The 16,507-nt window shown below is 48.0% G+C and overlaps 1 protein-coding gene and 1 pseudogene across 1 annotated transcript; one reads left to right on the forward strand and one right to left on the reverse strand.

Annotated features, from left to right (window-relative positions):
* The first annotated feature begins 3,479 nt into the window (after positions 1–3,479).
* LOC119307438 lies at positions 3,480–6,489 on the forward strand (annotated as a pseudogene).
* A 3,210-nt stretch (positions 6,490–9,699) lies between these two features.
* On the reverse strand, positions 9,700–10,591 carry LOC119307439 (histone H2B.2-like). Its single transcript, XM_037583513.1, has one exon. It carries the CDS (start codon positions 10,501–10,503, stop codon positions 10,024–10,026), a length of 480 nt encoding a protein of 159 aa, XP_037439410.1. The 5' UTR covers positions 10,504–10,591; the 3' UTR covers positions 9,700–10,023.
* Between the last annotated feature and the right edge of the window lie 5,916 nt (positions 10,592–16,507).

The following is a 16,507-nucleotide window of genomic DNA, read 5'->3' on the forward strand; positions in this document are numbered from 1 at the left end:
TTTATTGTTTTCAATATTTCTACATTTTTCAAGCTCTCTAAGGACGTCCACACTCGCAAAGTCATTATCAGGAATATTAACCCCTATTTTCACAGCCCTAAGAATAAGATCAGGATTAGACAAGGTTTCAAAAGAATTAGGGCTTTACACCATACCTTCTATATCTCTCTTTTTAGTTGCTGCCATGGCCTTCTCATCCACCCTCTCCATCATGATGTGGCATTCCTCAGGCTGAATCGCCAGATTCTCTTCAGTGACTAGTGGGGGAGCAGGCAGCCCCTCCCCAACCTGCTCAACTTCAGGAGATTCAACCCTGTATTCCTGAGTGGTAATTAGGGTACGATCACAGTCCCTAGTTACTTCCACCACCTGATGACATTTTACCACATCAGAGTAAGTTTTCTTAGGGCAGATCAGGTTACATGACACAGTTTTCTCAGCAAGGGGGATTACTTTTTCCTGTTCCCTCTCTTGGGCCATAGTATCAATGAGAAGTGTAGTGTGCAGCGAGTCATCAGACTCCACACTCTCCTGCGACTCCCTGATGGGGTCTGGTTTCCCTCCCCGGGCAGTAAAAGGAGATTTTCCATAAGACACAGCAGGAGGATCTTTTTCTTTATTTCCAGGAGTCGACAGGGGACGATTTTGTCCATCAACATTGCCATCAGGCTTAGCAGGAGTCTGGACAACTTTTTATCTCTATTAGGATCTTTCACCAGTATCTGTTCCACTTCATAATAAAAGTCATAAAAGTAATCTCCCAGCACAGCTTCAGCAATCACAGGAATTTCATCTACATTTCTGCATCCAATCCTCACCCGGACAGAAGTCGGGCGGTGCAAAGTGGCAGCATCAATCTCCAAGGGAACCCCAACTAGTGATGTTACATATGCCAAGTTCCTCTCACTTATTTTATCCAAGGGAACGTTGCTGACCTTAACCCACGCCATTTCCATCTTTCCTTTAGCCCCAACCGCAGACGACCACGGTGTGGCATGGATAATAGCACCACTAGTCTTAAGCTTCACCCTCCCCACATAGCAAATCTGAGCTACAGCTGTGGATCAAGTTTTCGTTCTCTTCGTTTGTGTGGTTACATGTTTCATCTTTCCGATCTACTTTGTTGGTGCACTAGTCCTTTGGGGCCTTAGCACACCGATTTCTCGACTGTCTACTACAACAAGGTTTGCCCAGCTCCAATGAGGGCGCGCCTTCGGCTCACTTCAGTGCTTCTAGTTGTCGCTAGGTGGTCTATAGACCTAATTGTAACATTTATTATCTCTAGTGTTCTCTATATTGCAATGATTGATGAATAGATTGAAATTTTCCTCGCACAAAATAATATTTATATCAACTTCCCATTTAATAGTATCTCAAGCTTGTCTCAGAAACTTTTGGTGGACAGGAATCAGGGATAATAATTCAAACAGAAGTCTTTGTCTCAGAGCTTGGAAGGACATTTGTACAGCTAAGAATGAAGGAGGGTTAGGTATTAGAAACCTCCAAGCCATTAATGAAGGCCTTATTCTTGCTTCAGCTTGGAGACTTGCAGATGCTCCTAACTCTTATTTGTACCTTGTGCTCAAATCCAAATACTTTCCGAACTCTTCCATTTGGACTGCTACTTCCACTGTTTGAAAATCTGCTTATTGGTCTTACATTCTCAAAATACTTCCCAAGTTAAAAGCCCACTCTTTCTACCAAATTACTCAAGGGAATATTGCCCTCTGGAGTTCCCCATGGTGTTCTTCCTGGTCCACTATTCATAATCATCTCATCATTCAGCCACCTGGCTTTATTTATCCTGCTCAGGTTAATGATCTATGGCTTCCTGGGCAAAAAACTTGGAACAACAATCTTATTCATTCTCTTTTCCAAGAGCCTATGGCTACTTCTATTACTCAAACCTCCATCATTCAAGATGACTGCCCAGATATTCTCTGTTGGGACCTCGCTCCGAGTGGCAAATGCACTTCTAAATCCACTTATAAATTGTGCTTGCAAGATATTCAAAGCATTCCTAGGAATACTCCCTCTCAACTATCTTTGTAGGTTAAAAATCTTCTCACTCAGGTTTGGAAGCAAAAGTTGATTGCACCCTGTGTTCAAACTTTTGCATGGAGACTTCTTCGAAAAGCTCTTCCTACAGGTTTGCGAGCGGGGTGGTGAGGATGAAAATGAAATGCATCACTTTTTTCTTTGCGATTTTGCTAGAGCAGCCTGGTTTGGCCACCCTTGGTATATTAGATCTGATGGCTTGGTTCAAAATCATTTCTCTATGCATAGTATTATTCTCAGTTTACTAAATATGAATCATCCTCATGCATATATATCTAACATACTAAATTTTATGTGGTGCATATGGAAAGCCAGAAATGATAAGCTTTTTGACAGGCGCAATTCTCAACCTCATCATGTTCACATTGCTGCAAAAGCTTTGTCTGACCAATATACGACTGTGTCAATTTCTTCTAATCAGGGACAAGCTATTGGTCAAGTTCATCAGCAAGGAAATAGTTGTGTTATTCCTGCTCAAGGGCACACTCTCAAATCTGATCTTCTTATATCTGGAGCAAAATTTATTCTGATGCTGCTTTTAAATGTGCAAAGGTTCCAGGATTACCACGTGGCACAACAGCTACAGGAGTAGGAATGTTTCTCAGTTTTTTCAGGACCAATCGGAAGTGAATGTGCAAATTCAAGCTTCTACCCAGAACACCAGCTTGCCACTTCAAGCGGAAGCTCTTGCTTTGCTTTTTGCAGCTCAAGTCGCCCATAGACTTCAGATCTCTAGGCCTACTTTTCTTACTGATTGCCTCTCTTTGGCAAAGCAGCGGCGGCAAGAAGTGTATTGGCAGATTCTACCCCTTGGACCATCAGAACTTCTCTAGCTGAATTTTTCTCCTTTACAAATGATCTCCAAGCACAGGTGTATCACATATCAAGAGAGATCAATGGTATTTCTCATAATGTGGCTCATCAGGTTCTTAGAAGTTTATCAGAACCTGACACTAGTTGTTTTGCTTCAGCTCATACAAACATGATATGCCCTGTTGTTTCTCTCCTGTCTAATTACAATTCAAGGGCTATGTAATTCACGCTGTAAGATGTTACTGAGCTAAATGTATTGGTTGGCGCTTTGTGCGCCTTTCTATGTTCAAAAAAAAATCTCATTTAAGGGCTCATTTGGTAGGCCGGGGAATATTTCCCAGGGAAGCAAATCCCATCGGGGATAGGTGGAGAGATGGGGAAAATTCTTCTGGTGTGCTGAGATCGGGATTTTCTACCCAGGGAAATTAAGGGGATCCCGGGTGGATCTCGACTTACCAAACGAGCCCTAATAGTAGTGTAACTTCCCACTGTTCTGGGATCCTCTGATGGGCCCGCGAGCAACCAGGTTCCGACATTTGGCCCACCCCGAAACACGCCTCCACCCCGACCGAACCAACCAACATCCGCCGCCGATCTCTCGCCACTCACTTTACTCATTCCAGATTCCACTCCAACCACCCGCAAAACCCTAGCTAGCCACGCCCGTGCTCCCCTGACCACCTCCCGCCGGCGCCGGCGATGGCCAGCCGGTTCTCCAACGTCGACCCGGTGACGGCGGCCGACATGCGGCGCCAAGGCCTGGACCCGCACGAGCTGGACCGGAGGACGGAGCAGCTCATGTCGCTCATCCACGGCAACCTCCCGGACCCGCCCGTCTCCACCACCGCCCGCCTCACCGCCTTCCGCGCGCGCCCCTCCGACGGCGTGGACCGCATCAGCCGCCTCTCCGACGCGCTCCTCCGCGACATCGTCTCCCGCCTCCCCGTCAAGGACGCCGCCCGCACCGCCGCGCTCGCCGCGCGCTGGCGCGGGGTCTGGCGCTCGACGCCGCTGGTCCTCGTCGACACCCACCTGGTCTCGTCAGCGCGCGCCAGCACGCCGGACGTCATCGCGGCCGTCTCCCGCGTCCTCGCCGCGCACCAGGTCCCTTCCGCTCCGTCCACCTCACCTGCAGCCGCATGGGCGCGTACCAGGCCCAGCTCAAGCGCTGGCTCCGTCTCCTCGCCGCCAGGGGCGTCCAGGAGCTCGTCCTCGTCAACCGCCCGTGGCTGCGCGAGGTGCCCCTCCCCAAGACGCTCTTCACCATCTCCACCCTCACCCGCCTCTACATCGGCGTCTGGAAGTTCCCGGACGCGGCCGGCCTCCAAGGCGCCTCCTTCCCCCACCTCCGGGAGCTCGGCATCTGCAGCGTCGCCATGAAGGACGGGGACATCGACGCCGTCGTCTCCAGGAGCCCCGCCCTGGAGATCCTCAACATCCAAGGGAGCATGAAGGGGGTGCATCTCCGCCTCGTCAGCCACAGCCTCCGTTGCGTGCAGATCTGCTCTTTCGTCATAGAGAGCGTCAACGTGGTGAACGCCCCGCGTCTCGAGCGTCTCATCCTGTCAGAGTGTCTCAATCCTGCCGGCGGATCGTGCATCAGAGTAAAGATTGGCAACGTCCCCAAGCTGAAAGTATTCGGGTTCCTGGAGCCAGGAAAATACGTGCTAGAGATCCAAGACACTGTCATCATGGTACTACCATTACTGTACATCCATCCTCTGAATGATCATTCAACTTTGTTCAATTTGCGAACAAGTGCAGTTCAATGTGCCATCTTTTTTGCTGAATCTGATCCATTTCAGGCTGGGATTAAGACAAGTGCAAGCATGATGGTCACAAGCGTGAATGTCCTTAGTATGAAGGTGTGCTTCGGAGTCTACGACGATGTCAAGATGGTGCCCGCCTTCCTCAAATGCTTCCCCAACGTCGAGGCGCTGCATATTACGGTACTAGCACTGGTATCCTCATGTATGTTGATGGTGCACGATCCATTACCTGCTGAAATGTTGACGAAATTACGTAATTTGCAGTCTGAAAAATGCGATCAACTCGCTGGCAAGTTCGACCTCAAGTTCTGGGAAGAGGTTGGTCTCATCGTAAGTGTGCTCTTGCGGCTCAAGGTGATCACGTTTCGTGAATATCGTGCCAGGCAAGATGAGCTTGCCTTCCTCCAGTACATCTTGCAGCATGCAATGGTGCTCAAGTATGCAGTGGTTCAGATGGTCAATCCAAAATTCACTTCACTGTCAGTAGATGAGATGGCCTACACCATAGACAATATGCAGCCTCCTAAAAATAAAAAGTGGGCCAGCACAGTTGGTTTATTAACCATGGGGACTCATGGTCCTGAAGGAGGTGAAACTTGGACTTTTCGGAAAGGAGCAGACCTCTCCGACGACGACCCTATTGCACCAGTTAAATTCATCATAAGGGGTTAGTGTTGTTTTGCAGTATCTATAATTCTACACATGATCGATGCACAGATTTAGATTCTCAGTATGTTCCAGTATCTCAAGATTGTGCTAACATGATTATTCAATATATTGGTGAAGTAATTCAGTAGTGCTATTGTACAATATATATGACCATCTAGCAACATATTTATTGCTTGGTCATTGCATCCTGTAATCCTGATTTCTCATTAACAAAATTTGATTACCCCTATAGTGTTTCATTCTAGAGTTATTCCAGTATGAAATGTGAATCTTTGTGTATACCTATGCGAGCTAGGTTGTTTAATTTAGGTATGCATTTATTTAGCTTTCAACCTCATGACCACTAGACATCCTAGATCAATTGTTCCTTGGACACGAGTCTCAAATTTCAGGTTGCATGAATGTTTCTCAATTTTGATTTTGCACAAAGTTATGATGCATGCATGTTGTTTCCACTTAGCCCTACTACACTAGCCAAAGTACTTACCTTGGCTAATTAGCCACTAAAATTACAGTCCATCACATCTACTCCCTCCGTCTTATAATGTAAGATGTTTTTTGACACTACGCTAGTGTTAAAAAACGTCTTACGTTATGGGACGGAGGGAGTACCGTTTATGTGATGCGCCTCACTTACTGGCAAAATTCACACATTGCCAGGACCATAAGTTTGCATTTGGATATACGGCCTCAATTTCTTCACCATGTCTCCGTTCCTTCCGTTCTGCTATGTTGCTGGACCACTTGTCTACTCCATCCTAATCAGGCTGTCTTTTGTTATGCATTTGTGCGGCATCAGTTGCAGGCCCGGCGACGCGCCAGCACAAGTCACGAGCTGCCAAGCATCGCAACTGAGATCTTCGACGCAAGGAGTTATGCACCGTGGGTGTGTTTAATCTGAAGAATTAACCTTACCTGGTTGCCTTCCATGGTTCTTGTAGTGATAGAGTGCTGAAAATGGTGTCAAGTTCCTACTCTGTTTTGCATGAGTCTGTGTGTGGTGGTCCATGGCCAGAGATCATTCTCCAGTAACTGAAAAAGACATGGTGTAGTTGGCAACTTTAGGCACTGTAGTGATCGAGTTCTGCAATGGTGTCAACTCTAGTTGCTTCGTTTATTTATGATGAACTACCTGTATACCGAGCTCATTCTAGTTCTAGTTCAGTATGGCCGGAGCTCATTCTCTATTACTGTGCCTAAAAAGGCATGGTGAATTTGGCAGCTACTCCCACTAGTGTCACAAACGTTCTTATATTATGGGACGGAGGGAGTATTAGGCAGAACTAAGGAATCCTTGGACTAGAAACAATCAAAGCATCAATCATTTCTACACACGCAACATCAATCAAGCATCAATCATTACTCAGCAATGCAACTTGTGCTAATTCAGGATAGTACCCTTGCGCGCGCGACTCGAGGGCGAAAGCCTAGCGCCGCCGGGCTCCTCCCTCGCCCTGGTCCCTCATCGCCGCCCCGCCTAAGGCTGGCGCCGGCCAAGAAAGGTGGCGGCAGGGCCGTGCTGCTCCGCCCTGGTGGAAGGTGTGGAGGGCCCCAAGATTATAGTTATGAATAATAAAGAGTTGAGTTACCCCATTGTGAGAGTGTGATATCTCAAGTCTGTGAAGGTCATCAGGAGTGTGGGTACTAGGGGGCTGTTTGGTTTATGCCCCCAACTCACCCTACCAAAATATTGGTCATGCCAAATCCTTTGTATGGTGTTTGCTTTGTTGCCAAATTTTTGGCTGCCAACGAGTCCCTTGTTCCTTCCTTCACAGATTCTTGCCAAAATTTTGGCCAACCCTGGGCGGTGGAATCCCATGCCAAATAATTGGCAAGCCAATATTGGCAGGGCATCTACGGGCAAGAACCAAACACACCCTAGAACCACCAGGCGACGGGTTCCTACAGTTCATCTCGGAGCTGAGCTAGCCCTCGGATTTTCAACAGTAGTGAGTTCCGGTTCCCTGACCAGCCAGTGGCAGGCGCTACCACTACGGCCGGTCATTTTGCATCCTCTGCCATGGCAGCTGAAGAAGATGATTTGTACAGTTAAATTGTCTATTGTGCTTTTTCCTTGATGTACTTTTCTTGTTTGTGGCGATCTTGTATTGTCATATGTAGGGCAGGGAAAGATCATGTACTTAATTTTACACTCATGTTCTGATACAGTGAAGATCATGGCTTCCACTTAGATGAAGAAAAGTACGGAAAAAGAAATGCAAATCTTCAATGTCCTGCTATCTCTAGGTTCGAATGTCGATAGGAGGCATGCTATTATCCGAATACAAATCTTTATTGTGTACTTGCTCTTAATTTCCTTGATGATGTCAACTGTAAGACATCGAAAGGTCATCTACTTATCTTTACGTTCTTGTTCTGATATAATGAAGATCGACCCCACAAAAAAAGAAAAGGATATAATGAAGACCGTATCTTCCACCTAGATGAAGAAAGAGACATCGCCTGTCTCAACTATGGAAAAAGAAACACAAACCTTTGATATCCAAGTATTGGCATGTACTCCCTCCGTTCCCAAATACTTGTCTTCCTAGTCATTTCAAATGGACTCAACATACGAATGTATGTAGACATATTTTAAAGTGTAGATTCACTCATTTTGCGCCGTATGTAGTCACTTGTTGAAATCTCTAGAAAGACAAGTATTTAGGAACGGAGGGAGTAGTACTCTTGTAGTACGTTTGCTGCTCTACGGGCTGTGCTGAACTGCTGGTTGGTTCACTTGGTTGAGAAAAGTCACACATTCAGTACCTGAATGTCAATACAGGGTATTAGTACATGGAAGGTATGATAAACGACAGCAATGTAGCTTGAAAACCATGCCTGTGCAGCCTCGATATATCTCCGACGGACAGAAATACGCAGCAGTTTTGCAAGAATGAAACCAGTGCTCCCACAGATGAAATAAGTGCTACCACTGTTCTTCGGTAAACGGCAGGAAACAGGAGGCAGGTTTTCCTGCCAACCCAAACTGAAGATAAAAGGTACTGTTAGTCAAATTATCAAAAAGAAAGAAAGTTTCTGACCCAAAAATGCCAAGCTATAAAAATTGCCGAAGTTGTCAAAGAAAATCTGCGCTGTTACAAAACACATGTGCCCAAATTCAGGTCGCCACAGCTATCATAAATCCAACACTTAATTTATTGCATCGGGTAAGTGGTATCTTCTGAAATTAGTTAGAATGTTGGCAATACTTTGGTGTAGTGGATGCTGGGTTTCCTTTTGTTCCTTGTGGAAAAGTAGGCATCATAGTCTCTACGATGCACTGTCTCAATTTTTGGATTCTCCGGAAAAATGACTGGATTATTCATGTCGATGTTGATTAGTTATTTATTCTCAAGCTAAGTTGGCTACCATTGAAATATTGCTAGGAGACATAAAGGCCACAGGAGAAGAGTTGTTTGGATGTTTAAACCGGTAGAAATCTTAATTTGATACCTGAAATCTGTAGAAACGAAACATATATTTTATTGTAGTTTAGTAACTGAATCTTTTAGCCTTTATAATGAGAGCTCTTGTTCTTGATAAGTAGGTGTGGAGTGGCAGAGGCACTTGATATCTGTACTTTCCCTACTATAGTTAATCAGCGTGTGTGTTCTTTTCAACATGTTTAAGGTGCTGAGTTACAACTTACATCAGTGATATTTAATTATACAGGGACTTCTGTAGGGATTTCAGAAAAATTATGTACGTGTGGTGAAGAAAAGGCAAGGATGCTGTGGCTGGCTGCAGATTTGCCTATCTAGAAGATCCATGTTTTTCTTTCGGTTGTCTTTTTGGAAGGTTCGGCAAACGACAGAGAACAGGAGCCCGGCTTTCTTCTTGATGGTTTCAGGATAGCCTCCATATGCCTACGGATATAAATATCAGACCACCAAAATCAGTAAATTACTTTAAAGGGAAAAAAATGAAGCACTCGCCAGGCAATTGTGAAGTTAAACGATCTCTAAATTGCTGCAATACCTGAAGAAGATACAGCCTGAAGACCATCCATAGCTTCCATGGATACACCAAATGTGCATGTCTCTAGCACATCTTGTTTAAGGAACACCTACCTTCCAGCAAGAATTGGACAGCTAGTCTAATTTTCTCACGCTCAACATTTTCAGAGTAACACTGTCAATAGGATCAGGACCAAGCTGCTCCAGCCTAACCAATTGGCTGATACTTGTGGATAAGCAAAGCAAACTACTACCAAAACAACAACCATACATGGCAAGGCAAACCATTGGAATGCTCTTATTAACAATAATGACATCAGGAAATAAGCCCAGCCGATTGGACAACACTCACCTGATGCAGAATATCAGGACAATCATGTGGCAGAGATAGTAACCACAGGCTGATGAAACGAATCCGTACTTTTGAAATATCAGTTTGCCAAAAGAAGCACAAATTCAGTTGTTACACCCAAAGAGGCAATAAAGCATTGGCAGTCATCCATCAATCAATTCCCCATCCAGCAATAAAAGCACTTAGGCTTTGTTCGGTTAATCCCATCCCTAGGTGGATTGGGGGGAATTTGCAGGGATTTTGGCTTGTAGGGGATTAATTCCCCCTCAATCCCCTTCAATTCCACCTCAACCGAACAAGCCCTTAAGAGTTCCAGATAACCAGAGTCGACAAGCACTAACTAAAGCAACAGAACCAGCTAGAGTCGCTACTACTAGATAGATACAAGCAATGCAGATGCAATCTAGGAGGAGGTGAACTTGGTGACGGCCTTGGTGCCCTCAGAGACGGCGTGCTTGGCGAGCTCCCCGGGGAGGACGAGGCGGACGGAGGTCTGGATCTCCCGGGAGGTGATGGTGGGCTTCTTGTTGTAGCGGGCGAGCTTGGCGGCCTCGGCGGCGAGCTTCTCGAAGATGTCGTTGATGAAGGAGTTCATGATGGACATGGCCTTGGAGGAGATGCCAATGTCAGGGTGCACCTGCTTCAGCACCTTGAAGATGTAGATCTTGTAGGTCTCCACGCTCTTCTTCGCCTTGCTGCCCTTCTTTCGGCCCCTCGTCTTCGCCTCGCCGCCGGCCTCCTTGGACGCCGTCTTGCCCGCCGGCAGCCGCTTCTCCGCCTTGGGCTTCTTCGCCGCCGGGGCCTTCTCGGCCGCCTTCTCCGTCGCGGGCTCCTCCTCCGCGGGCTTCTTCGCCGCCGGCTTCTTCTCCGCCTTGGGGGCCATCGCTTGTTCGGGAGAGTGGGGGATTTGCGGGTGCGTTGGGTGTGCTGGAAGAAGGTGGGGGATTTGGGGCGAGATGGGAGGAGAGGAGGAGCGGGGCTGCTGGGTTTATACGGAGGGGGAGGCGGGCGCTGATTGGTCCAGGGGTGGTTGCCCCGGATCGGTGAGGTGGAGCCGTAGGATGCGTTCGCCGATGTTCGGTGTGGACGGGCGGGATGCGTTTCGGAGCGGATCGCTGTTTTTTTGTAAGGGCAAAAATGATCTTGGCGGGAATGGAAAGGCCGGAACGGTTTTGGATTTCGATTACGGAAGGGGAGCGCGCGGCTGCGACAATGGTTTTGGATTTCGCAGGCTCAGATTTTGAATCCTACAAGCCACCAGCAAGCACCTAAGCCATAATGGCCTTCATCAGAAAAAAAACCATTAGAGCACCTACAACCACCGGACGCACCGTATGCTATCCAAACGCTCGATGGCCTGTTGGGTCACTGTCCGACAAAAAAGACCACCGCCGGCCTTCTCAAACAAAGCTCGAACATCTGGGTTGTCCGGCAACCCCATACCCGCGCCCAGAGACCATCGTCACGTCAGGCCATCCTACTATGGTCCGTGTCGTCCTCATCCCCATTCCCACAAAAACCTGAAGCCTGACACCAAACCCTGGTCAACCGCACTTTCTCAGCCTTTCCGCTCCACTTTCATCTCCTCACCTTCATTTCCCCGCCCTATCCCTCGCTCCATCAACTGAGAGAAGCTCGTCGTGGACCATCGAGATCGTCGACGGCGAAAACGTGGAGCTAGCGGTTCGCGTTGTACTCCGCCGCTCACGGCTAGTTCGGGGCAGGAGCTCCTTGTCCACGGCGTCGGCGGCGGCCCGGGTGGGCACTTGCAGCTCCGCGACACCCCGCGGGCGCACGACGCGGTCCATGCCTTATCGGGCAGGCGACACAGCGACCAATGGCGCCCGACACTGCCAGCAGTTGCTCCTCCCGGGCGCCGTTGGGTGCTCGTGTCCACAAGGCAGCCGGAGTCCAGGGTTGCTGGGTTTATATGGACGGGGAGTGTGACGCCCAGATAATTAAGCTATAGTAAGCCTCCACTAATGTTGCCACGTCACCACTATTACTGTTGGTAAACTCGCGTTGATTCAAATCCTGTTCAAATTCAAAAGCAAGTCAAACGGCAAAAGTTTTCAAACTTTCAAACTAAAATGTTCTGGGTGTGGAAAATAATCCCTGGATATTTTTCATGTTGAACACATATTTTATAAAATTGTTTTTGTTTTAAAAGCAATGGAAAGCAGAAAACAAATAAAAGAAAAGTAAAAGAATCAGAAATAAAATAAAAGGGAACCCCCTGGGCCAAAGCCAGCCAACTGGCCCGGCCCACTCCCCCTCCCTCGCTCGACCTCCTGTTCACCCGACTGGGGCCGCTACAGGGGGCGCCCCGCCGGACCAGCTCGACGGTGTCGACGAGTGGATAAGAGGTTGCGCCCGCAAACTCTCTCCCTCCCCTGGAACCCTAGCCGCCCACTCCCCCCCCCCTTCCCCCCGCGGTCAGATCCAGGTCCACCTCTCCCATCTCCTCTGGCTTGATTTTGAGCTCGCAAACTCACACGGTCGCGGCTTCTCCACCGTCGTTGACACGTCCACTTGCCTCTCCGGCGCTCGGGAGCACATCCCGGGGGTTCGTCGCGTTCGTCCACGTCCATTCAGGGCATTGGAGCAAGGCTGGAAGCTGCATGGACGGAGTCGTCGACCTCTTCTTCCTCCTCTCATCTCCGTCGCGTACATTATCGGCCGCCGTCTTCGACTGCCTCATCTCCGGCCCGTCCCCGGCCTCCTCGAGTCCACTTGTAACAACCTGATTTTCGGCCCTTTCTTTTGATTTTGATTTTTTGAGGTTTTTGCGTGAGTTTTCTTTTTCCGTGGCTTTGTAGTCTGGAAAATGAAGAAGATGACCTCTTCTTTCTTTCCGGAGTGGCTTGTCATACCCAAATCTTTCCCTAGACCTTTCCATTTCCACCTTGGACCAAATTCCAATATTCTTTTTATTGGGAAAATTCCTTTTCTATTAAAGGAATAACTGAATTTGCCCTAGGTTGTGAAGCAACCTATATCTCCATCACTCCTAAAATTCCCAAATAATTCTCATAATTGTTTGGGTCATATCTTCCTCAAATATGGCAAAACTTTTCATTGCCATGTTTAAAAATAATCCTCAAATAATTCATTTCCTATTCTGTCCTAAATGGCTCATTGTGAAGCAAGTGCTATTTTCCTTTGCCAAATTGACCTCAAACTCCTTGGACACCTTTTTCTGTCCATATCATTGCCACATGCAAAAATGCAACCTCATTTGCCTATTAGTTATTAAATTATGATTTTCCAAAGTTTCTGTCCAGAAAGAAGCTTTGTGAAGGAGGTACAAGCTAGGCACATCCAAACTAGTTGCAATTTTGCATGGTCCTTCATATCATCGTATCATAGCCCTCCACCCAAGTTGAGCTCATATCATGCCTCCATGTGAGCTCATCTTCAATTATTTGATTCTGTCCAAAATTTCAGTCAGTGAAGCAAATATAGTTTATCTTGCTCCATTATGGCTGAAATTTTTTCTAGGCCTTCTAGTATCCATATAACCTATCTCCACCCATTTTGGGCACATTTCATCAGGCCATTATTCCTCTAGAGTTTTTGCAAGTTTTTGTCGAGAGGAGATGTTTGTGAAGCAAGTACCATTTTGGCTTGGCCAATTGGTATGAGACTTTTTGAGAATCTTCATAAGATCAAATGACTCTGCCTTGCCCAATTTGAGCTCAAGTGGATACTCCATGTGAGTGCATCATCATGCTCAAGTTTCTGGACCATTTTGGTCAGTTGCAAAGCAACTATATTAAACCTTGGTCATTTTCTCCTCAAAATCCCGAGGATTGTAGTCCATACTAGCCTAAACACCCGGACATCACATTTGACCCATAGCATCTCTCTGTTGATCACACTTAGTTGATCAAGTTTGCAACAACAAACTTCAGAGGTTAATCCCCACTTAACCACTACATCTTTAACTAAGCCACCACCTCAGTTGCGACCTACCCTGGAAGGACAAAACCCCAGACAACTTTTGCCAGCTCGCTGAATCCTCCAAATGCCAGTTCTGGTGGTTACCATCGATTTGGCATGCAGTTTCACGCGCTCTGTGCGTTGTGGCGTGTCCAGAGCACTGTTTGTGCTTTGGCACCGCTCCCTCTCGTCGTCTTCGCGCGCGTGAGCATGTCCCTTGTCTTTCCCTCGTCATCGCCGTTCCCATGGACCCCTCTCCCCCTCCGGCAGCTTCCTCACCGACGCAAACCGCCGCGTGCCCACGGACGTATAATGGCGACTTTGGCTCGGAGCTCGCTCGTCTATTCTTCCCCGTGCTCCCTTGGTTGCCTCTTGCCCCCGTGCGCTCTTCCCTGTGTCTCCCCGTCGCCTTATCCTCGAGCCCATGCACGAGCACACGCGTCTGCGGCGCTGGCCACGCGTCTGCAGCGATGCCAGCTTGGCCAAGCCCTCGCTCGGATATATAAGCCCCTCCCCTCGCCTCCCGAGCACCCAACTAGCTCCACCTCTCTCCCAGGAACCTGCCTAGCCTCTCCACCGAGTCGGAGCTGCTCTCCTCATCGCTCACTGTCACCATGGCCGTCGCTTCCCTCCAGCTAAATCCGCCCGAACCAAGCCCTCCCCCTCCTTCCTGACCTCACCAAAGGACCACCCGGACCCCTTAGATCCTTCCCAGGCCCTCTCCCCCTCGCCGGAGCCACTGTGGCTACAACCCCATCTCCACCCAAAGCCCCCTCCACCGGAGTGCTTGTTGCTCTCAACCCCGCCCTCCTCGAGGTCCGTTCTACCATGGGATGGGTGTGGCTCATCACGCTGATCACCCCAGTAGGTCGGCCAGCGAGAACGATGGCCGGAGCCGCCCAGGACCCTCGCCGGAGTGCGCCGTTCCTCCCCTGCATCGGGCGCGAGCGGGAGGAAGAAGGAGTTGACCTGGCCAGGCGGGCCCCAGCCCCGCGGCCCCACCTGTCGGCGAGCGGGCGTTGACCCCGCCTGCCCACATGGATAAGTGACGGGCCCCACCGCCCGTGGGACCCGCCCGTCAGCGACCACGCTCCCGGTCCCGCCTGTGCTGACTGGGTAAGTGGAAATGTCTTTTAGCTAGTATGTTTTCTTCGTAGGAAAGCATAATCCAGTGAGCTTCAGGTAGAAATACGCTTTCACTTCTCTGAAAGCATACTCTGTTTCTACTACAGCTTGAAATACGCTTCTCCATTCTAAAAACGTATTTTCTGAAGTGCGCCTTCTGTTTTTCTGCCTAAGCCCAGTCTGAAAATCTTTTTATTACAGATGGGTCCCTGGCAGAAACCCTTCACAACCTTTTGCTCGAGACTCCAAATGAGGTGAATCCAACGCCCATTTCTTCGTCTTGTCGATCCCGTTCTGTTGGTCACACTTTCTCTATGGTTTGACATTCTGAAAATGACCTTTTTGCCCTTGCACGTAAACAGCCCCCTCCGAGAGAGGACTGTTTCCAACGAATCTTTCCGCGGCTTCACCGCACTTCACCCCGGTGCCTTCTTCATCCCCAGGCAAGCCACAATACCCACTTGCATGATAGTCATGCAGTAGCCATGGTTTTCAACTTGAATGTTTAATAGATGTTTGCTTGTTTAAAATATGGTTATCATTATTTTGGTGATGGTTAGAGTTCCATGTTCACCTTCATGCTATGTTGTTATGCACTTGCTTACCATGTATTCTTGCTAGCGTTGCTTTGTATACTTATGCTTGCTAGTAGTACATGTTGATGTCAGTGATGGTCTTCGGTGCATGACTGTCGTCTGCTCCGAGTACCATTGTTATGCATGTTCCATTGCATCCAGTTGGTTCAATGCTTGCATGGTAGCATTGTTGATATGTTCTTGCATGATATTTATTGTTGATGCTAGTGGTTATGCTATGTTTCTGAGTATTGTTATACTTGTGATGTTCATGCTAGTCAGTATGCCATGCTCAGTCGGATAGATGCTTTGTTGTTGTTGATATGGTAAGAAGTAATGTTGCACATCCATGCTTGTGTTGATATCATGTTCATGCATTGTAGTTGCATCATGTTATTTTCATATGACTCGGCTTGTTGCATTCAAGTTTAACCGGACTTAATTGAACTTGAACAACTATTGGCTGAGTCATGGTGCCACCATATCGAGCTGACAAGTGCAACCACATTTGCCTTTGTATGGGGAGGCCCTAATGGGTCTATTGTCATGCCTCTTGCCGGTGCTCCAACTAGGGAAGGTTATGGGCGCGCGCTACCCTAATCAGGTAGGCGGACATAAGCCTTGTGCGCCCGTAGTTGTTATAGCCGAATGGTCCCCGTTTGGGACCGTTTATTGTTTTGCCACGACGGTGGCCGTTGGTGCCTTTGGTAGGCACGAGGCCACCCATGACATAGCCCAAAGGGGAGTTGGTCGAAGTGGCCAGGAGAGTGTCATGGCAGTAGATCAGTTTTGTCGGAACGTCGTTGGTCCACCCGAATGGGGGTGCGAGGCCATGGGTTCTGTGGTGTGGGTAAAGTGTGCTACCTCTACAGAGAGAGAGAGAGAGAGAGAGAGAGAGAGAGTTAAATCTATCGATAGCCGCGCACGCGGATAAGGACCCAGTTCGTAGTTGGTCACACTATGGGTCAACAGTAATAATAATGATGTGCTTAATAACAACCCCGGTTCGATGATGAAAGAAGTTGGTTGATCTTTATGTGATCGTGAGAGGATCACTGTGGTATTGAGGATACCGAGTTGTTGGATATCCGTAATGTTGTGCGAGAATCATGGGTAAAGATCAAGCTCCTTGTGGTCATGTAATGATTACTACGGTATTGTTTATACCAAGCTTGATTGGATCCTAAGATTATCATGTGATGTCCGATGTTGGTAAGTGATGCATGTGCGGGTTACGAGGTAACC

The sequence above is a fragment of the Triticum dicoccoides genome, chromosome 5B (genome assembly GCF_002162155.2).
Source record: "Triticum dicoccoides isolate Atlit2015 ecotype Zavitan chromosome 5B, WEW_v2.0, whole genome shotgun sequence".
Lineage (NCBI taxonomy): Eukaryota > Viridiplantae > Streptophyta > Magnoliopsida > Poales > Poaceae > Triticum > Triticum dicoccoides.

Excerpts from the sequence above, each read along its gene's own strand:
- LOC119307439 (XM_037583513.1), bottom strand. The coding sequence starts at position 10,503 with ATGGCCCCCAAGGCGGAGAAGAAGCCGGCGGCGAAGAAGCCCGCGGAG.